The sequence below is a fragment of the Pempheris klunzingeri genome, chromosome 1 (assembly GCF_042242105.1).
Source record: "Pempheris klunzingeri isolate RE-2024b chromosome 1, fPemKlu1.hap1, whole genome shotgun sequence".
NCBI lineage: Eukaryota > Metazoa > Chordata > Actinopteri > Acropomatiformes > Pempheridae > Pempheris > Pempheris klunzingeri.
In genome coordinates this window covers 18,581,414-18,604,563 of record NC_092012.1, presented here as the reverse complement: position 1 = coordinate 18,604,563, position 23,150 = coordinate 18,581,414, and the positions used below count along the sequence as shown (strand labels likewise).

Genomic DNA, 23,150 nt, shown 5'->3' with positions numbered 1-23,150 from the left:
TCTACCTCTGACTTTTTTGTCATTCCCTCATTCTCTGTTCATGCAGTGAATCTGTCTGTTTTCCTCTCTGTATCTGCGCGCCTCTCTTTATTTCTATATCTCTTGAAATTGCAGTTGTCATTGGCCATAGCTTACTAAATAACTTTTTTTCTCCCTCCATGTGTCTCTGTGCCTGTTTGCCTCTCTAACATAGCAAAGTAGCTGCTTTCCCCCCTATGTTTTCTATCACCAGGGACTGAAACAACTGGTTGCATTTGTGTGTGTGTGTGTGCTTGCGTATGTACACAAGTGCTTTATATTTCTGGACATGTGTGATTGTGGTGGTTTCCTTTTTGTTTGCATGTGAATTTGTATTTGTGTTGATGGGCAATCCAACAGCAGTGGGTTGTCATGGTCTTAATGGTGCCTTCTTAACTCACACAATCGTACTCTGCTCACTGCTCACTGCTCATAATTTTTACCAAACTGTTTTCTCATCAGCAGTGATCTGCTGGCCTAGTGTGCTAAAATGTGTATCATGTACTACAATGATGACTTCAAATCTGCTCTCAGCCTGTTCCCCTGCCTCCTGCTATCTCCCCTGTTGCTCACCACCGAAAACAATATAAAAATAACACAAAAAGCTGATCTCTCTTGTGCATTAAAGAGCTTTTTTTTTTTTTTTTTCCGAACATTGAACACTATAGGGAGATCCTTAAGGGAAAACAGCCATCAAAGTTATTCACCAACCTTGAAACTGTATAGCAGGAAGCTTGGATAATTCAAGGTTGATTTAATGATTCAAGCCTTTCTTAACTGATTCTCATTTAACTCAACCTTCACACCTCAGAGTAATTTACAGCAAAGTAAAGGAGCCGCCTCTCCAAGAGACGAACTGTAATGTTAATACGGCTGGAAAGAAGACCAAGAAATATGATGAAAAGAATCTGGTTGCACTTGAGAGTAGAGGTTTTCACCTGATCCAGAACAGAACCATGGAAAACCTATCCAAACCCGAAGTACATGAATTCATTTCTCAGAAAAGAGAGGCCTGACAGGGACCTGATTACAGTGAGACTTCATCAGAATAAACCCCCTTTCAAAATGTGGTTGACCATAGAGAACACGTGCAGCAGCGTCACGCTCTATCGATCTACTATCTACTATCTATCGCCGTCACAGTTGAAAAGAGCAACAATGAATAAATTATGAAATGAATAAATGTTTATAGAGATACTGAAAGATATACTGTATGTTTTCTATCAACAATATTCTGTAACTGTCGCCAAATTGCAGACAGAAGATGATCATCACCACGCTAAAATCTGTGTATTTCATTTAGTGGCACGTTTTTTGCTGCTGACGTACTAAATGTTTTCTCCAGCTGACGTACAGTACCACACGATCAGAGCTGATACCGAGTACACTCTCCATTAGACATATTTACTCACAGACCCAAGAGCTGTGGCAGGGATACGAGACCCTACTCGACCCAATTAGAGAGAGTATAATTTTAGCCCGATCCGCCCCAGGTCTAGGGTCAGGTCTCGGCTGGGAGAAACCGAGTGCAGCTGTGAAGAGCTCTAGTTGAGAGAGACGCTGTAAAAGAATGACCATGAGCAAGTGAGCTAAAACAAAGAGAGCAAGAGGTACTAATCCACAGCACTATAGCACACCCTGTATAAATCAGGTTGTGTTAAACAGGAGTGTCAAGTTTAAGATCCACCCTGGCAATGCTGGTGAAGTGATTTATTTTCTTCATTTGGAAACCTTGTAAAATTTTAATTCAATGACTCATATTCTCCAGTACAGTTCGAATGTCTTTATTAGTGAGAGGAGTGGATTATATGGCCGTAAGGGCTGCAAATTGCCACCAATATCTACTGCAGAGTTATCAATTCATAGTAACTCTGCATAGTTCCTACAATATATGGGCTTACCTGTGATCCTCGCTTCACTGAATGCCCTGATGTTCTTTCTATGTGCGTCACAGACATGCGTGTGTTTTGTTCATTTGGTGAAGATGAAATGGGGGTTTTGTATATAACTCTGACCGGATGGATATATTTTCATTGTTAATACTTCGAGCCTAAATTAGAAGAGGGGAAAGAATGATGTAATTTTTTTGTCCAGTGGTGATCATCCCTCTGTCTCGTGTACTTGTAGCGGAGTGTGGAGGTCACATAACTGGAGCAGTGTCTGGACGGATTCTGTCTCCAGGATATCCTGCTCCATATGACAACAACCTGCACTGTACCTGGACTATAGAGGCTGATACAGGCAAGACTATCAGGTAATTATGAAGCAGTTGGATATACACTGAAGCCACTGTGAGTATGATGATGGCCTGGAGCCTTTTTTTGTTTTTACATTAAAGGAAACAAGCCAAGTTGTTTTCTGCTCCTTTTTTCCATAAAGACAACAAGTGTTCCAACAAGTATTTGCAGAATTCCTCTGCTCTGGTTGGAATTAGTGTTAGCTTACTGGCTAACCCTATGTTTCATTAGGAGTAATAATGTAGTAGTAGCATTATATAGGATTATTCCCACATAACAACAGCCCACACTCTGCATAAACTGTAGAGGTAAAAACTGTCAGGTAATGATACAGTCACTAATTATAGATGAATGTTCACTGTCAAAGCCACTGCTGTGTAGGAGAGTACACCACATTAGTCATTATGCCACCATCGCGTTTCTCAACACATGGCGGCCACTGCTGACATCCCTGTGTGTGTATGTGTGTGTGTTCACATTGGTGTGATCTTTCTATTGTCAGCTCTGCTTCATTTTATTTTGTGGCTGATTTGATTTTTGGTATAACTGCTGAATAATGAACCCCTGAATAATGAACAGCTGCTAATGTTTATATTGAATATTTGATCTCGTCTGTGTCTTCTCAGCCTCCATTTCATCGTCTTTGACACTGAGGTCGGCCATGATATCCTGAGAGTTTGGGATGGTCCATCTGGGCCCTCAGACGGTGGGATCCTGTTGAAAGAATGGTCAGGCCCAGCCTTACCTGAGGATATCCACTCGACTTTCAACATACTCACACTGCAGTTTGATTCTGATTATTTCATCAGCAAGCAAGGATTTTCTATACAGTTCTCCAGTAAGTAGACGTACCTCTGAATTCAAATCATTAAACTTTATAGAGAAAACTCTGAATGACTGAAAACGCTCAGAAATGTGCCATGATTTTAATAAATCACCGATTTGGGTGGTCTGCCCCACTCTATCCCCCACATCCATTTATGAAGAAAATCCCATTACTGAATTAGCAATTAAATTAGCTAATTAACAAAGTCAGCAGTCATCACACATATAGTTTCTTAGTTATTATGTAAACCTCATTTATATTGGCTATAAGATAATTAATCTGGAAATAATGCTGCAGTTAACAGGATTTCTAAAAAACCTTCAGCCAAAGAATCAAATGAGACATTTAATATCTCACCCTGGGACACAGGCTCATGAAGCACCCAGCGGAGACCTGTGGCTCAGTTTAGGCCGAGTCCCACAGCTTGGGAAACCGGGCAGTAACAGATGCACATGCAGGAATAAAATTACAAGTGCTGATTCTTCTTTGTCACAGTTATTATTATAATTATTAATCCAAGAATTGTCTCTCAATGTCAATAATGTAATAAGATTTTAGTTATTTCATCAAACTCTCTCAATGAGATGTCAAGGAACACAGGCCATTTCTGCTATGTTTTTTTTTTTTTTTTTTTAGAAAGGGCAACCTGCACAATAACTGTGCCCTTTGGGTGCAGGGATGACTTTTGCTGTTTGAGCCACTGGATCCAAAAATGTCTGTGCACTGCTGTATGACCCAGTGTAGCAGGAAAATCAATCAGAGGCACACTGAGTAAGAAAAGTTAGGAGGCGGGAGAGCAGCCAGTCCAGACCATCTCAGCTTCACAGCTGCTTATTCACATCAGTGCCCCCACAAACACACCCACAGACACTCACACGCACACACACACACGCGCACACACACACACACACACGAACAGACACACACACACACACACACTCACACACACACACACACACATTCTTGCAGTCATCTTTACATTGTCATTTATTACAATAGAATTTTTGCATGACAAAGCTCTAATACACATAACTGTCAGACGTTTGTTTTTTTTTTTTTCAAAGGTGCAAATTTTCAATCATAAATATTTACGCTCAATACTTTCTGTCTTTCACCCTTTATCTGTCTCACACATTTAGTTTTTCCACTCTCCCCATATCTAAAACAATAAATATTTGCACTCCCAAACATGCTAATCAAAGCACTGTTATTCCATTACTATGTTAATGACTCCTTATATTTACCACCATGTTGATTCATTAGAGCAAAGGTAATGGTATTTACCGTCACACTTGTTTATTTAAAGCAAAGTTTGCGGATTTATTGAAAAGTTTTAGAGGTGATGTTACTACAATTGTCTTTATTTGTTTTTCTTTTCTCTCATTTTACCTCAGTCTTTCCTCTCCAAGGCCTTACCTGTCCAAGATGATGCTATAACACTATGTTTGGTTGTACACCAGCTGTTAGAAAATGAGTGCAAAAACTAATTCATATGTTAGATATTGATTGGAATTCACAAAGTCGGCTTCCATACACTCATTTTCTACTGTTATTTTGGCCAGGGTTAGGGATAAGATTCGATCTATAACTTCATGAATCTGAGCATTATGACTGATGCATCATGAAGTATTGTTGAGTCTACTGTATGATGAGGATTGATACAGTGGTAAATGCTGTCCAGTATAGTCTTTGGAAAATGATAGATAGATCAGTTGTACCCAGATTTCTGGTGTGTGAACCATCAACAGTTCAATATGTCCATAAAAGTAAAAACGCAAGTTAAACATAACTGTGTAAGAAATGTACAGAGCCCTGAAGCTGAGGTATTATTATCTGGTAATTCACAGGAAAAAGAGCAACGTTTATAGGAACTGAAAAAATAGATTTCATTTTGATAAGCATTTTTTTGTTCTCTCTACTTTCGTTAATTATCTCACAACTCAGATCTACGGTGTGATCCTGACCCCTAGGCTGTGATGGCAGATAGGAATATATTTCAGTCTGTTCTGTACCCAACAATTCATATCCAAACATCATAAATCACTCACCTTTATGAAACCACTGGAGGGCCAATATTCATTTGAACATACAATATGGAGTATTTTAATTATTAGTGACAAAAATATTCTTCAAATGTGGGCGGATTATATTCTATTCAGATACATGCTGCATACTCAAATATTTAGCATTTTGGCTATTTGAGTCTTAAAACACTGTATGATCTGATGGAAGAACTGTGGTATGTTTAAACACAATCAGTGAAACACCTGCACACAGAGGCCAAACCAAGCTACCAGCCTGAATGGGGAGTCACTCATTAAAAAGCAAAAAGAGAGCATCAGATTAAATTTGATTAAACCCGAAGTGACGATCCATTTCTAACTTGTCAGGATGAACACGAGTTTTCACACGTTTCGACGATGTGTGAATGTCTCAAAACCTTCCTACCAACAGTATATATCAAAATCTGTCTCTCTTTTTCCACCTCACACTCTCCAGCCACTACAGCAACAACCTGCAATGACCCGGGCATCCCAGTAAATGGCTCTCGATATGGAGACAGTAAGGAGCCTGGTGACAGCATGACGTTCCAGTGTGACCCAGGCTACCAGCTTCAAGGCCAGGACACCATCACATGTGTGCGGATGGATAACAGATTCTACTGGCAACCCGACCCTCCCACGTGTATAGGTAGGTGTACATTACCCAGTGCATCACTGAAAACCAAACTGAAATTAAATCAAAGTGAAAAACTGGCTAGAATATGACGCTATGGCCAAATATTAATGAGTTGCGCACTGAAAATGGGGACTTAATATGAAAAATGAGATAACTAGATATTCAGCTTTTTGGATACAGACACCGACAATACAATCAACCTCTGGAGGGAGAATGATCCAGAGTTGCATCCTAAATCTGGAGCGTAGAGAGTAAACAACAAACATGACAGTTCAGGTCCCGCAGGTTCCCCCATGTTGTTGTACCACATCTGACAAAACTCTCTGGAGACAAATCAACTGAAGCCTGCTGGTGAGGAGATCGCTAATCCCAAATGATGCTGCTGCTGCCGGAGCATCAGATGGTTTTCCATACTGGAGGCATGCTTTTTAAGATCAAGGAGATGTTGTTGAAAATGTGCCGAAGAAACTGTAGTTGGAATGAGCATCACCGAGCACTTTTGCTGTAGACCACGGGAAAGTGCAGCATGGACGCCCAAAACCTCCAAAACATAGATTTTAGAATGTGAGTCATGTGGACAGGAGAGAATCAGTGGGAAAATGTGACACTGGATTTGTAGCACGTTCCCTAAAAAGTTAAAAGCAAATCTCAAACTTCCAAGTGAAGGAGGAACAATCATGTTTCTCTTTCACATCATAATAGAAACACGTTTCCGCATTTGAGCACAAAGCCATCTTCAGAGCACACAAGTTTAAATCTGAACAAGGCAAATGTGAGTATTTTATCCTCCTTGACTTGAGATGTGTGCTACCTTTTTACATTTTTTTGAAATATTCTCACTGGATTTTAGGTTTAGCACTTCACTGAAAATCCCATTGTTGAAGTGCAACCTCTCTCTCCAAATCAGATTAGTAGCCTCACAGAATGAAGCATGTGGCTGCGATAGGAATCCTGTATCAAAACTGCTTACTCTTTTTTTTTTTTCTGCCATCATCACCATCAGGCCCACCTGCTGCTTGTAGCCCAGTGAGCTTCCACATCCCACTCCACACCTCATTCGCACAATTCTGTGGCAGTTTGTTTTTCACTCACCCACTTTCAGGTGTACCTTCCTCCTTTATTTTCCCCCTCAGCTCCCTCTGACACACTTGACTCGTTCACTGAAGGAAGGAAGTGACTTCTAGCCTTGAAGCTTGTCTCTTTTTTGAATCAGAAAACGCAGGGATAGCAGAGTCGGTGCAAGAAAAGATACGAACTGTAATGCAGCATGAGCATCTCTCCTCGCTGTGCAGCCTACAAATGTGTAGTATACTGTGCTAGTGTAAGCCGGTACCATATCCACAGACTTCTCTGACCACACTGTCCAGCTGTTTGTAAGCCGCTAGCATGTTAGCATGTTGGTTAGAGAAGACTGATGAGGAAAAGCACCAGAGAGCACTATAAAGGTCCTGGGCTGTTGGATTTTTCATTATGCAAGGATCAGGATGAGGCATGACATCAGACACAGCTGAAGGTGGGAGGTAAACAGTGTGAATATTCCTGCAGCGAGTAGCATTGTGTCCACCCCCCAGCTTGCAGCAAGGGACAACAGACATTTGCCTTGTTGTTAGAGGCCGCTGCCCACTTTATGTTGCCTTCTCCTTCTCTTTATCAACCAGCACTATCGGGGAGTGCTCCGCCGCGGTCACAGAGAACAGCAATTTGCCTTGTAACCATGCCTGTGAAACACATTACACTTTGTTCCTGATATTGCCTCTAACTCTTTGCCAGTGACCTCACGTTTTGCACGGCTATAGATAAAATGTAAGGCCTAAATCTCCCTCTAGCCTACGTGCACTTCCCTCGTCTGCACTTTAACCCTAGCTGGTGAATCCCCGGGTGTTCAAAAGCTCCCAAGATTAAACCAGCATTATACACAATAGTCTAGTGCATCAGTGTGCGTCTGTCTGTGAGTGATTTGCAGCCGTTAATGCCTTTGTTTACCTCTATTTCACTGTTGATAATCCGTTCACACCCACCTGCCACCCACAAGACACCTCTCCATGTTTCAAATTCTTCTTTCACATCACCAAATTGCTGCTTGAATGCATCTATCTGTCTCTCTTGCCAGTATCTCTTTCCTGCTCTCTGGCTTGTTGTGGGATAACAGGACCACTAGGGGTGATTCGCTCTCCTAACTACCCCCATCCTTACACTCTGTAACTAACTCTCACAGTCTCCCTCTATCTCTCCTTTGCTCTTTCACCCTCTCTAGCTACCTGTGGATGTAATATCAACAGTCCACCAGGGCTAATTCTCTCTCTGCTAACCAACCCCTGCCATATTTCCCATCAATATCTAACTCTTTTCCGGTCTGCCAACCTGTGGGGGTTACATTAGTGGTCAATAAGGGGTGATTCTCTTTTCAAATTTCCCTAACCCCAATGTTGTGTAATAATCTTCTCTCTCTCTCTCGCTCTCTCTCTCTCTCTCTCTCTCTCTCTCTCAATCTCTCTGTCTCGCTGTTTGTTTCTCTCCAGCGACATGTGGAGGTAACGTCAGCGGTCCTTCAGGAGTAATCCTGTCTCCTAACTATCCCCAGCCATATCCCCCTGGGAAAGAGTGTGATTGGAGAGTCAGAGTCAACCCTGACTTTGTTATTGCTCTCATCTTCAAAAGGTAAACCACCTAAATTTCAAACACAGCTCTGTATCTCTGTGTGCACGGCCAACCATATATACTGTACAGTACTATGTACCTATTTCACATATATTCTCAAGCTTCAAACCAGGAGTGGAGCTTATGTGCGACTGTAGAAACACTGCTGCCTGTCAGGTGGTGTTTCTGAAATTTTGATTGAATGGATTAAAGATTTGTTTTTTTTTTCTTTTCACTTTAAAATTGTCAAAATAAGCTTGCACATTTTTTCATCAATGATTCATAGTTTGGAGTTTTCAGTGGGAGTTGGGACTTTCCTCCTTTATTTGCTGTGTACAAGGATGCCTGTGTTATTTTGGTGGAGTGGACTTGAGGGCAACAATGGCTTTATAACAAACCAGTGTTTTGAATTAAATATTTGCACACTCTCAAAAAATGTTAATGTGTCTATAATAAGAGAAAGCTAAAGTATGCTGTAAGAAATAATTACTATCATCTCAAGATTACAAATATATTGGCTGAGGCGTCAGTTTACTATTAGAACTACTCGCCTGTTAATGGTGCTGTAATTACAGTCTGATCATTGTATTAGGTTTTTGCTGTCTGAGGAAGTTCTACCAACAGATCATTAATAACACCACGCTACAACAAGAAAGATAAAAGATCAGGCAATGTGGCTGCAACAAACACATGAAGGCAGACCAGTGGTCTCGCTGATGATATTAATGTTTAATTAGTTTATACAAATACCTGAGAAAACATGAAAAATTAAAAATTACAAACTAAAAAATTTAGGGAATGGACAGAGTCCCAAAGCATTTTCTGAAATATGTTTTTCTTCTGGCTCAAATTTAAAAATGTATCATCCTCTGTGGACTTTGTTCGTGAGTTTAGCTTAAGCTTATTTTTTTACATTAGTCTACAGTAAAACCCACTTCTAACATAATAATAAACTAGCTTGATAATTAGTTTGTGAGGTGATTTTTTTTTTAAACTTCAGGAAATTAAAATTAGAATAGACCTCTTTCAGGCCATTTTTGTTTTCACTTGTTAATCAGTGTGCATTTGGTTGTAATTTCCAATGCGTCCTCGAGGACATACGGTAAATTGAATTGAATTTTGAAGACTGTATGCTGTCAGATTCTATCCTTGCCTTGATTTGGAAAGTCCAATTTATGTGTAGATGAAAGAGACTTTTGACCATCCCCATGTTTTGTTTTTTTGGTAATGGGGCCAGTGTGTTTATTTACATTTCAAGTCCTGATTGTGCCTCAATGGTGAATATTTTACAAGTCACAGTGGTTAGAGGCTTATGACTGAAGACTGAGGTTTCACATGTCGCAAAGGAGATAAAAGCAAAGCGGACTTTCTCCAGATTGCCAAAGGAGAGAAAATGACCCAATTCTGACTACATGTTTTTCAGCTGGAAAGATAATTCCCTTCTGTTGTAACAGTGAGATGGTTTGTATTTTACGTTTAATTAAGTTGTATTGATATTAGTTGTTCTCTGAATGTTGTGTGTCATTTCTTTGTTCGTTATTTATCTTATTTTAACCTAGTAGTTGTGTTGTATGAACACAGTTGAAGTAGACTAATATTGACCCAATTACTCATTTCTTTCTTCTGATCAGTCTTTCAATCAAACTGGAGTACAATTCTTGTTTCTCCCATGAGTTTCACGACTCATTAAATGTTCTCACATATTGTTCATTTTAGCATCTACACCCACATGACCCTCGTTTTTATAGTTGTGCAAAAAGGTATCAGTCATTCGGATAATGTCCCAAAGTCACATCATGTTCTATAAATCTCCTGTCTGCTGACAGTCAGTGGGAAAAGATTTGCATTCTATATCTCTCTGTGTTACTCTTCTTTGGTCATGAGAGGTTATGATCTAGTCCCATTTCTGCTCAGTGAGATCTTTATGTTCTTTTTATGACATTTAGTAGCTTTACCATTCAGACCCAGAATGTATCACTAATGCAAAAGGTATTAGCATGGATCATTTTAATGCTTTGTCAGTGCAAAGGGGCTTATGTGCAGTTAAGCCCATTCTGCACCAGATATAAACACAGGGCTTAAACTTGAACATTCTTCACACTTATTTTGACTTCTTTAGAAAAATTGCATGAGTGTTTCAACAACAGTTCAACAACCGGACAGGTGTAAATATGTGTGTGTGTGTGTGTGTGTGTGTGTGTGTGAGTTCTTATACCCCTACCCTCATGAGGACCAGAGGTTTTCACACATGTATAGAGAGATGAGGAGAAGCTGTCAAAGTGAAAACCAGCTCCACAGCTCTTACAAAGAAACATGTACTAGGAGCTACTGTGGGTTTAGTCTGTCGGTTAAAAAATTCAGGGCGCATTTTTGTGTTGGGTTTACACATAAATGCACCCACCTGCATACTGAGGATCAAAATAGATCATCACATGCCCTTTCAGGATGAGACAACATGATCATTTTTTGCAAAATATGAATGAAATGGCTGTTCTTGACTATAAATTGCTGTCTTAAATTCAGAAATAAGAAAACAACTTACATTTAAAGTTTTCATTTTTATCCAGAAAACATGTCAAACACGTCACAATGAAACTAAGAGGATTAGCAGATGATTAAAAGAGTGCTAGCACAAGCTAATTGGCAGTCATTAAATGAAGTTGGTATTTGAATTTAACACGCTGGATTAATTGTTTGGAGAATTTGAACAAGAACACACTCCCAAACAAACTACACAATCAATCTTACTTGATTTTTAAACCCAAGTTTGTCTGTTTTGTTTTACTTTTTTTTTTTTTTTTTACCACAGTTTCAATATGGAGCCAAGCTACGACTTCCTTCACATCTACGAGGGTGAAGACTCTAATGGGCCGTTACTAGCAAGTCTCCAAGGCAACCAGGCCCCAGAGCGAATAGAGAGCGGTGGTAACAGTCTCTTCTTGGCATTCAGATCCGACGCCTCACTGGGCATGTCTGGGTTCGCCATCGAATATAGAGGTAATTAAACCCCAAAACTTTGCCTTAATATGATGTCCTCATACATTTTCCCACAAGGTCATACTTGAGGTAGTGAAAGTCTTCTGAGGTAATGACCAAATGTTTTAAACCTGTCCAATCTGGTGACTATTGATCAGTCATTTTAGTGAGTGTTCGCAAGTTGCATGCATTTCATGGAGAATCGAGCAGGAGATGTGTTAACAGCAGTTGATGATGTATTCCAAAAAAAAAGAACAAAGCAATTATGCTATTATTAATGAGCACAATATCTGATTACTGTAACAAAACTCAATGAACCGTAAAACCTCCACAAGCACCAAGTAAACTTTTCCTTTACATAAATGCCAAGACACTTAAATTTGTGTTTGCCTGCATTTACCTCAATGTTTGATTAGTTTTATTATAACACTGCGTCTCCTTTTCGTTTCCCATGATTGTGTTTATTGCCTCTTAATGTATTAATAATTAGACGTATGCTAATTATTGAATCATACATTCACGAGTTATATTTTGACTTACAGATTTACAGATTTTCTCAACTGGACAAAGTAGACGTTTTGCAATCAAGATCGCTACATTATTGTTTCTTTTCTGAGCTCAGTAGTCTCATAGAAGTGCCACTGCTGAACTGTGTCTATGAGCTCTCCCTCCCTCGCGTAGTGCCTCTTGGAGAGCAGTCCCAGGATCAGTCCAGGAACTGTTTGTATAATGAGCTGCTGTCTTAGTAAATCAGTCGCTGAATGCATTCAGATTGCAAGTGCAAAGTGCATGAAAATCGCAGCACGCATTTCTGCCAGCTATTTTCTTAGTAAATCTGTCCCCATATTTGATAAATACCCGGTATGGGTGTGATACACAATACAAAGTAAAAAACAATCAATACAGGCGTGTTTCTTGTGCAAACTAGATAATATTTTAATCTGCCTACTCTATTATTTTCACCCTTACTGTGCTTCAGAGGAGTTTTTCAGTTAAAAGGGCATGTTGTTCCATGTCAGCCTCTCACTTGTTTACTTCCACAGATTGTGACTCATCCTGGTTTTGCAGACGTTGCTTGACTGGGGTGATTTAACAGTTATAGTCAATGTGGAACTGATGATTAGTTGTTCTACTGACTAGAGACTAGATCTGCTCTGTCAAGTTTTAAAAGCTCTTTTTTTTTTCCCCTCTTGTTTCTCTCACGCCATTTATCTCTAATTAAAAAAAGATTATCTGCGCTGTTGTCTGTTTCCTCACACTAACTCACACCTCTGTGCTTTTGCCATTGATTCGCTACCTTTAATCTGCCATCTCTCTAATTAAAATACAACCTCAATCATCTCCCTGTTTCACTTCCATCTTACCCTCCACCTCTCTCTCTCTGTCTGTCAAGACCAATGTCTCGTCCTATTGGGCGACCACAGTAAAGCAGACAAGCTGGCCAAGTCATGAAGATCTAAGACAGTTCTTGACTATGTTGACTCCATCTTTTGCTCCTTAATTCTTGGCGTCATCTTTCTCTTGTCTTATGTTTTACTTGTATTTGTTCCTTCCTCTCCCATGAGAGGAAAAATATATTAGAAGTTAACAGGGAATTTTCAGTTAAGTATATAATAGGGATCAACAAATCCTGTCGACTGACAGCGGTGCAGTGCCTGGTGCTAATATGAGATCTAATTAAATTACCGGATGAATAAATTGTGAAAAAGAACAACATTTTAGTTAAGTAATGTTCCGAATTATTTGGGCTTTGTCTTTTTGTCCAGTAACACCAGGTCTCTCCATTCTCCACAGAAAAACCAAGAGAGGCCTGTTTTGACCCTGGCAACATTATGAACGCCAGTCGGACAGGTTATGACTACAAACTGGGATCTCAGGTCTCCTACAACTGTCACCACGGCTACACAACAGTGGGTGGAGACACCATCACCTGTGTCATGGGGCACGATGGGAAGCCAGTGTGGGACAGAGCTCTGCCATCTTGTAAAGGTACGAGGCCCACGTCAAGAACTGCACCCCTACAAACACATCCACTGTGGTGATGGGGGAAAATCTTCTTATGTTAAACTATGAAAAGAACAACCTGCTGACACCTTCACTTAGGGGCCACTTTAGGTACAGCTGTACGATCTAATGCAAGCCATTACAGATGCTCTGTGATAAAGGCTACGTTCACAATGCTTAGTTTAATGTTCAGTTTTTGCTGACACTGTCATAGAGGTGTTCGTTCACTATTTCAGGACTGAGGTCATGCTTAGTGATGTGCTGTGTTGGACTGCATCGTATTCAGAGGTGTTCCCAATATTAATGCATGTAAATGAGAAGGATGAAAGATTAGAACCCCTACCCCAGTATATTGCAGTCCACCTCAGTAGTGATAGCTATGACCTCAGTGATAAACACATGAATGAATTTTACATTGCTGACACTGTCACCAAAATGTAAACATTGAAAATTCTGTAAAGGTAGAATTTATGGCAGAGCAATTGTATTGAATTACATGTGTTTGTACAGGTGGATACCAGAGTATAGTATACCATACTATTACTGTCAGAACTGAATATTTACAGGCACCCTTATCCCAAATGGTTATGGTGCTTAACATTTAAATACAATGTCTTCAGTTCGATTCCAGCTTGGGAAATTTATTGCATGACATACCCCTCTCTCTTTCCTTTGTGTGACTCTGTACTGTCAGTTATTTGATAATGTGGGAAATACCACAAAAATATGTCTAAAAAGGAACCAGTGATAGTCATACATATATCTGGTTACCGTGGATCTCCACCCATGAAGCAATATCAAGCAAATATAATGCAATAATGTAAATAATGACTGATTTGTTGAAACTTAAGTAGCATGATGGTATCTGTATTTGTCCATCTGTCTGTGTGTGAGTGTGTGTGTGTGTGTGTGTGTGTTCGTGTATGCACATCAGAGACAGAGAGTCTGTCAGGGATTGGAGGGCTGAGCTGTCTAATTGATTGACAGCTCAGGGAGCAAAGGAAGTGACACCTGCCAAACTGCCATTCTGAGTGTATATGTAATTTTGTGTGTGTGCGTGTGTGTCCGTGTGTTTGTGTGATCTGTAAAGTGACAGAGACCTGGCCTGGTGCCATGTGGGTAAAAAAAAAAATTCAAATAAGTCGCCGAGCGGGGTGGCAGGACAAGGAAGGAATTTTAAGAGTGCAAAAACCACAGAGACAATGCACACTTATACCTCTTAACACTTTGAAAAGGGCTCCTGTGAAAGCTCTGCTAAATAATGTCTGAGAGACAGTGAAGAGGGAGATTTGGGGGTGGAGGAAGAGAAAGATGAGATCATTGCTTGCAGAGGAGCTGGAGGAATGCAACAAATTACAGCAAGACAAAAAAAAAAGAAGATCATCAGTCATTTTATCTCATTTTCATATTCAAGATAATACCCCCACTTATCTGCTTTATTACAGTTGCTTGACCAACCTCAAATCTGGAAGATTTCTCTGTGGCACTTCTTTGTCTAGCACATCTTTGAGGAAATCGAACTTGTTATATTAATAGACAAACAAAAATGTTACTTTACGTCTTGAATGTATTAACATGATGTTTTGGTGCACTGTCAGCGTACTTGAAGTAATTTTGCAGCGTTTCCATCCAATGAGACAGCTAGTAGGCCACCCAGATAAGGAAGTCAGTTGGAACATAATTCAACCAATCAAACAACTGGATAGTTATTTAGTCTGACCAGTAAGCAGCCAGTTACTTGATCATTACTAGGTGATACTTGGGCAGGTTAAAGGAAGCTCTCCCAGTGTTTGGTAACATTACCAGATTGTCTTTGTGGCAACATAAAGGTCTGGTGTTCATTAGCAAATAGGGGTGGTTAAAATTGATTGAGTGTAATGTTTAGATGCTTTCCCCCACAATAATGTATTTATGTACACAAGCCAAGTATTGATATTTTAATTTATTTTATTTCATATTTGAAGGCCATTATTGGAAGACCACACAAGGGTCTTCTATCAAATAAGAAATGATTTGAAACACTGAAAGGCCTCGCACTCCATCTAGTCATTGATTCATGTATTCTTACTGTAATTGATTTGGACATAATTTCCCCATGAAGTATGTTTGTCACAGTGTTAAAAAAAAAAGAATACATTTCAGTTTTTAAGCTCTGATGTACAGATAAATACCATTAGACATTAAGAATCTCATTTAGTGCAGGAAAGAGTGTCTTGTTGGCTACTATACCAGCATGTGGCTTGTAAAATGTATCGCACAGTAAATTGTCAAAAAAACTGTCAAAAACAAATGTTTACAGTTTACAACATATTTAAAGACTGTGTATGTTGTTTCAGAAGTTCTTGATTGACCCAGATTTCAACTTCATTGGATTAGTTGTTTATTATGTTTCCTCATAGTAGGACAGAGCTGAATTTGGCTCCCGGCCCTTCGTATGTCCCAGATGCATGGACTGATCTGCCAGGATTGCTGTCACCTGCACTATAGGACGACTCACATAATCAAAGCAGAACAATTTAACTAAATCCAGTCCTTCCCAGTAGCCTAATCTTGCTCTTTTTCTCCCTTGGCTCACATTGCACATTGAATTTTCTCACCACATAGTTAGGGAAGTTTCTCTGTCTGTCTGTCTCTCTATCTTTGGGCAGCTCCTGGGGCTTTTAGACCAAACTCATTAGACAGGGTGAGACCTCTTTAAATAATACATCTCCACTTACACTCCCTCTGTCTCCTCTCTTCTCCCCTTTCACTCCCCTCCTTACACATTTTCCTTTCTCCTCCCTCTGCTTCCTTTTTTCTGTAACTACTTGTCCTTCTCCTCTCTCTCTCTCTTCCTGTTTTTTATCCTTTTTCTCTCTCTCCTTCTCTCTCTCTCCCTTATTCTACCTTCCTCCCACCTCATCTGTGTCTGATTTACTCTATATTTTCCTCTCCATCTCTTGTTGGCTCTCTCTCCTTCTTTCTCTCTCTCTCTCAAACACACACACACACACACACACAGACACACACACACACCTCCAATCTTAAACCGCTCTTTTATTGGTTTCCATGGTAACTAAGAGCTGGTGCGAGAAAGAAGGAATTCTCCATGACTGTTGATAGGGTTGTGTGTGTGCGTGCATGTGTTGTGTGTGTGTGTAAAGCGAGGGAGAGAGACACAGAGGTAAAGTGAGAGAGAGAGAGACATAGCTATTACAGAGTGCCGCCTAGAGGCAGTATTCACGCACACACCCTCACACACACACACACACATGCACACTAAATACAGGATACCACCATGCTTATACATGCAAAGACACTTGAAATGTCAATCTTTGAATAAACTATATCACTTAAAATGGAATATTTTTGTGCACCACATAATAACGTGGATTCTTGTTAGCATATGATTTGTATACAGGTGATTTTTACAGCAAAATCCATATTGTGTGTAAAACTTCATCTTCTGCTCAAAATCAGTTTGTATGTGAAAGTTTGTAGTAGTAGTAGTAGAGTCTCTCATCATAGAGCCACTAGCTGTACTATAACACAGTTACCCACACAGTAACTCTCTCAAAGGGCCATAAATGGGCTTCTAGTGGCTGTCAAAGCACTGCAGCCCGTCTGCCCAGCAGAGAAATGGGGAGTCTAACAATAGCTTCTTATGCCTGGCTAGCTCGGACTACCAGAGTTAGCCAGCCACACTAGCCACACCACATTGCCAGTTGCCAGGTGTGTCTGTGATTTTGCACTCTCATATTACAGAGCAATATGCTCTTATAATGAAGCCCTAAATGAAGTTTGTATATTTTGTTTGCTAGCTGAAATTGTTTGCAGCTTTCAATACTGAAATTGTTTCCTGGGGATTTTTATAGCTTGCACAGTGAGTCACAGCAGGCCAAGAAAGATCCAAAATGCTCTCTTTCTCTATTCAGTCATTTCCACTTCAATTATTCCATAACTCCTTTAGAAAAAGTGAAGCATGTTCCCGGGGCTTAGTTCTGAAAATCAAGGACAAATCCACGTCCACACTTGCTACTGGATGTTAAACCCTTTGTGAGCTGAACAAAGTTGAGCTATGATTAATTTGTTTGCATACCAAAAACTACAACTAGCAGAAAAAAATAACACTGTGGCAGCACTGAAAATTCTATTATTGTGCCTTGGTTTTGTCCATTTCTGCAATTTTTTTGGGGTTGTAACCAACTCTTTAGCTACAATCTATCCAGTTTAAAAACATCTACAGCACCAGCATCTACTGTCCTGTTGTTGTTATAGACTTGGACTCACCTTTTGTTTAGTCCTGTCGTTCAACCTTGCACTGGCTCATTAGAAGTAGTGTTCATTAAAGGCGGCTAAACATATAAAATCTGAATATTGACTAAACATACTGACTTACTGTTGAGGAAGGCTCTATTTCAAGGCTGGATGTTTTTTTTCTGTCATTTGCACAGTACAGCTGTCAGTGGGATTTGGAATAAGTTTTTCTCACTTCGGGGGAAAGAGCACAGAAGTTATAGTTTCACTAAAAAAGTATCTAAAAAGTATGGTTTTCATTCACAAAATCTGGTCTGTAGTCACTTCCATTTGACTGTTTTTTCAGTTACTGGCACACTAGCCTCACCGACAGTCAACACTTAATAATTAATAATTCCCCCATAGCGAATTATATGAAAAATCAACACACACACACTGTATTTCCAGAGCCGGCGTGAATTAGTTGAATGACAGTCGTCAAATCCTAAATTGCAGTGTTATTATTATGTCTGTGACATTCGCTTGAACATATATATGATGAATTGATTGCTTTGACTATTCTGCAAATCAGTTTTACAATAACATACCACACACCTTCCTCTATAAACAACATTTTATTCCCTGAGTTTCATGCTGTAAAAAAACGGATTATATCGCATAAATGTAGTGTTCGCTCAAGAGTTTGTGATTACTGACATTGTTGTGATGAATCTACTCTCTGAAAAGTAGAAGTTACAACAACTGTTCTGTTTATGGTTTCCAAAAAGCTTGTGGAAGAGCTGCAACCCAACTTTAAAAGTTCAGGACATTTTAGAAGTCTTTTCCTGTACTCTCGGTACAATTCCAAAGCTATGCTGTGTGCGTCTATGTGTGCGTATTTGTGCGAGAGGAAAAGGAAAATGATACAGAGACAGTGAGAGGTAGGACTAGGAAAGTGTTGTGTAGGTGTGTGTTCTTGTGTATGTGTGTGGATGATCAAAGCGCATTGATGTGTGAGAGAAAGAATGACTTGCATAGCATTTTTTGCATTTATTTGTGTGTGTGTCAGAGGGTGTGAGTGATCAAAGCCCATGTGTGTGAAGGCTTTTGATAATGCTGACACCTGAGCCTAGAGCAGCACCACTGGGGGATTGTGGGTAGATCAAGACAAGACCTCTAGACCTGAGGGTATGAATACAGCAGCACAACAAGAATCAATCCAAAAAATATCAGTCGATATCAGTGTGCAGAATCAGGGAGAGTAGAAAGAAAGAGGGTGATTACTCTGATGCTTTAGGAAACAAGAAGAAAGTAGGGAGGAACGGGAGTGAAGAGGAGGAGGATGAGTGGGTGGGAGTACAACAGCTGTCTAGCAAAGGAGTAGAAACCAAACTAAGTTTTGCTGTATTTTTTCATTTCAGGCATGTAAATCTGTTTTACTGAGCAGTGCTTAGCCAAGAACACGGGCCCAGTCTTTGTGTCCACACTCATGGACTCATAGACTTTGACATGTGTTCCTGATGAGTCCACTAGAGCTCAGGGCTGTCCCACTGTGAAATCGAAAAGTGCTTGAGGGTTCTCTGGTGGACTTTTTGAACCCTTTATGTACAGTTTCCACAAGCCTGAAATGCTGAAGACTTTGCTTCAGGGAATTATCCTCGAGGGGATGTCCAAAATCAAAGAAAAAACAAGCAAAAAACACTGAAGAGATGAAAAATGTTAACATATTTAAAGCACCAATGACTGTTTTTAAGTAAGGATATGATACATTTGCTTTTATCTGTTCAGAAACCTTACGTATAACATTTAAGCCATTGTCGTATTTCAAAAATGAGCAACTTTCAATTTTATTATAATACATGTAAAATCCAATCTTTACATCTGAGTGGCCACAGACAGGCCTGTGACCCAGGCAACACAATTGACAAAGTGCTGTCTCATTTCTCATACAGCATTTTCAACATTTGCACTCTCCTGCTCTCGCATTTTCACTGAGCACAGAGGTGATGATAATTAAAGTCTGTTAGGGATCACTGCTGATACCGTGGGTGGACATTAGGACAGGGTCACGGAGGTATGCACATAGCAACCAAAACAAGACGAGAAGAGAAGAGGCCAGAAAAGGGGAAAAAAGAACTGATAATAATGCAAATATGCATCAGTGTTTGTGTTTGTGTGTGTGTGTGTGTGTGTGTGTGTGTGTTGAGAAGTTGATGTTGACAGATGTGCTTCTTGCTGCTGTTGTCTACACACACATTCACAGACACTTAAACCGATTGCATTGCCTAACCTGCAGTATGAATGTGCACACGCCCACATGCTGTTCACACACAAGGTTTGCAACTCTCTTGGGGGTGCTGAAGATGGATCAAGCTACTGTGAGGTCGGCTTCTCATGGGTCATGCAATGGTTGTAGGGATTAAAAGGCTTTTTGAAATTGCAGTACGCTGATACAGGAGATCCCACACTGTGCACCAGCTCAGCACCACATCAATTCATTCACTAAAGTTTTTATCCTGCTGGCTTTTTGTTGGGAGGAAGGAATTACTCTGAAGAGGGTGCAGCAGAACTGCCATCTCAGTTAGAAAAGACGTGTGCCCCTATGTTATAGCACTTTTCTAGATTGTCTAGACTTTTACTTTGACATACTGTTACAAAATACGACTGCTGCGTATTAGCTACTGCTCTAAGCCATCCACAGCCTTAGGTCGATGAAAGGAATCACTTCTCCTTGAAAATGTTTTTTATCCATAATAAATCATAAGATAACAACTGATAAATAAATCTTTTTTTGATAATCAGCTCAATCTGTGGTTGGACATTATCCGCATGCATAAATGGACATGCACACATATGCATGCAGATCAAAAGCACTTGTCTTGGAGCCACAAGGGTCCAAATGATATTTGGGGACAACATGAATTTTCTGCTAAACTAAACATCTTTTGAGCCAAATGCAGCCGCTCTGATTTTTTTTGAAAAATACATAAGAATAACAGATTAGAGTAGTGATACACTCACCAGCTCTGAGTGCAATGGGCACCGCTCCCAGCAGTAGGAAAAAAAATTAAGAAGAGACTCACAATTAAAGTCTGAATGCTTCATTTCAACATGATGTCTCCAAACGACTGAAGCAGCAAAGCGGATGAAACTGTTTGGGCACTGCTGCCAGAAGTGGTGTGTATTATATGGTACCATAGTCCCGCAGTAGCTACAGTGTAGTCTGCAAGAATCAAGACATTTTTCTATTGTATTGTTGAAAACTGTATTGAAGTGAACAATGATAATGATGTTAAAGTGCTGACTCTCATTGTGCTATTCAAGAGTGTTGACATCCATTCTGGGTGAACAGTGTTGCTCTTTATATACAATCCTCCAAGCATGAAATATGTTGAGGCCAAACCTAATCTCAGTGTAACCTGACGCGTTTGTTACACACTACCATCTGGGGCAGGCTTGTTCAAAAAATACTTGGCAGGTGATTGGATGAACTATTTGTCTAGCACAAGCTAACTTCAACCAATCAGATCACCGAACCACAAAACGTAATCAAAACGCTTTCCAAAACAAGTCAGAGAAATTCTTTCAACAACGAAATACTCCTGTTACTGATGCTTTAGCACCATCTGTCCTAATCTCAATAGAAGTTTCTTCTCACTGTCATCACACCCAAGTTGGTCCGAACCACTGTGGTTCAGCCACAAACACAGAAATTGGAGCCTTGCAGTATGGATATTTCTGTGGTGATCTCGCAAATCCAGCCGCCTCACAAGGTGAACCTCAATCCGACTGATCATACTTTCCAGGAAACAATAAGTCAAACCGGCTGAAATACAGGCCTGACAGAGCATCACTAGGGAGGATACCAAGTGTACGCTGATATCTGGGGGCTTTAGACTTCAGCCACTCATTTCTTTTTTTAAAGCTTTATTTATTCAGGAGAGTTTCTCTGAGAGCCAAGCTCTCTTTTTCAGAAATGCTATGATCACACTCACACTGTTGCACACATTCCTACCTGGAAGCTTCCCGGTACAACCACAGTCTGCTCTGTTGGCCACAGCAGCTTGAGGTAGGCCATGCTCAGTGATAGTAAAGAAGGAAGTGTTCTCCACCCAGATTTATCCTGCCAGCCCAGTAACTTATCATGATTTAATTTAGTTTCTTCTAACATGTCCAACACATTCTTGTCCCCTAAAATTAATGAACTAGATTTATGTTTATTTAGATTTTAGAAATGGCAACCGCTGGGATGTGAATGTAAACACCCTCAAATAAACATTATTTGATTTCACATTCACTATGCAGGAGTACAAAAATGTGTCCAAATTCATTGTATATAGTGAATATCCATCCACTCTCTATATTCATTTATTCTATTCATAGTTCCCAGCATGCACTAGGTGTGAGGCAGTACCTAGTACTCCCTGGACAGGCTGCAAGTCTATCAGGAGGCTAACACGGATAGATAGACAAACATTCACACTCGTATTCATGTCAATGGACAATTTACATGTATCAGTTTTCCAATTATCCTAGCATGCACTGTTCAGTGGTTGGCACCAAGGCGTTTACTACTGAGCCCCCCAATAGCACGAGTCCCTCACAGTCATACCTAAACAAGTCTAGGTGTTAGCAAGCACGGGCTAAATCTGACTATCATCCACGTGTCTCCCTGTGAGTTTAAACTACACTTACTGTATGAACATGAAAGAACATTTCAAATGTGGACGGTGCCTTTCATTTCATTTGCGCTTGCTGTCTGTGTGAAACAAGTATTTGATTTACAAAACAATAGCTTATTACAAAATTAATGACAAGGACTACCTTTTAGCAGCATTTTGGGAGAAGCACTCACAAAGTGCAGGTTAGAGATGGATTTGCCTGAAATAAGTAAGGTCGCAAGCTAACAAGATTCACAAACATTACTAAGGCTGCAAATGAGAAACGGTATTTGAGCACATATTACTCCGAAAATTGTACTGTGATCATGCTTTATTGAGGGGTTTGTAAAATTAATTTAGCAAGGGTCTTAAATCAACTTCTAAGGAAATAAAAAGGATGGTCGTGGCTCTGCAGGTAGAGTGGGTCATCCACTAATTGCAGAGTTAGTTGACCCCCATCCTCACATCCTCCCCCTTCACCATCGTGGTGCATCTTTCAGTCCTTTAAATGCGCCTCCAGGAGCTGAGGAGCAAGGAGAGGAAGTTTCTGGAGAAGCTCAGAGCAAAGAAACAAAGGTGCATCCTGTTTTTCTCTCACATCCCGTGAGACGTGAAGAAGAGGTGTATGTGAGGGAAGTGAGGAGAAGCATTAGCATGATGAAAAGCATCACAACTGTCCACATGTCCAAGTGTCCTTGGCAAAGCAATGAACCCCAAACTGCGTCTGATGGTATTGCGAGGGGGCTCGTCACGACTGGTGTGTGAATGAGAAGAAAAAAACTGCAAAGTGCCTTGGATAAAAGCTCCGTATAAATGCAGAGCATTTGAAAAAAAGAAATTCCAGTGGAGCAGGTGGAGTATGTGTGGCAACACTTACAGCAACACTTCAAAAATCTG

General features: G+C 40.1%; 1 protein-coding gene across 1 annotated transcript in view; it reads left to right on the top strand.

Moving 5' to 3' along the window:
* csmd1a (CUB and Sushi multiple domains 1a) overlaps positions 1-23,150 on the top strand; it is a 313,136-nt gene that overhangs the window by 219,487 nt on the left and 70,499 nt on the right. Inside the window, exons 27-32 of the mRNA XM_070832290.1 lie at positions 2,146-2,272; positions 2,882-3,093; positions 5,581-5,772; positions 8,280-8,418; positions 11,207-11,394; positions 13,168-13,362. Coding sequence (XP_070688391.1) covers positions 2,146-2,272; positions 2,882-3,093; positions 5,581-5,772; positions 8,280-8,418; positions 11,207-11,394; positions 13,168-13,362 — 1,053 coding nt within the window. The remainder of the gene's footprint in view (positions 1-2,145; positions 2,273-2,881; positions 3,094-5,580; positions 5,773-8,279; positions 8,419-11,206; positions 11,395-13,167; positions 13,363-23,150) is intronic.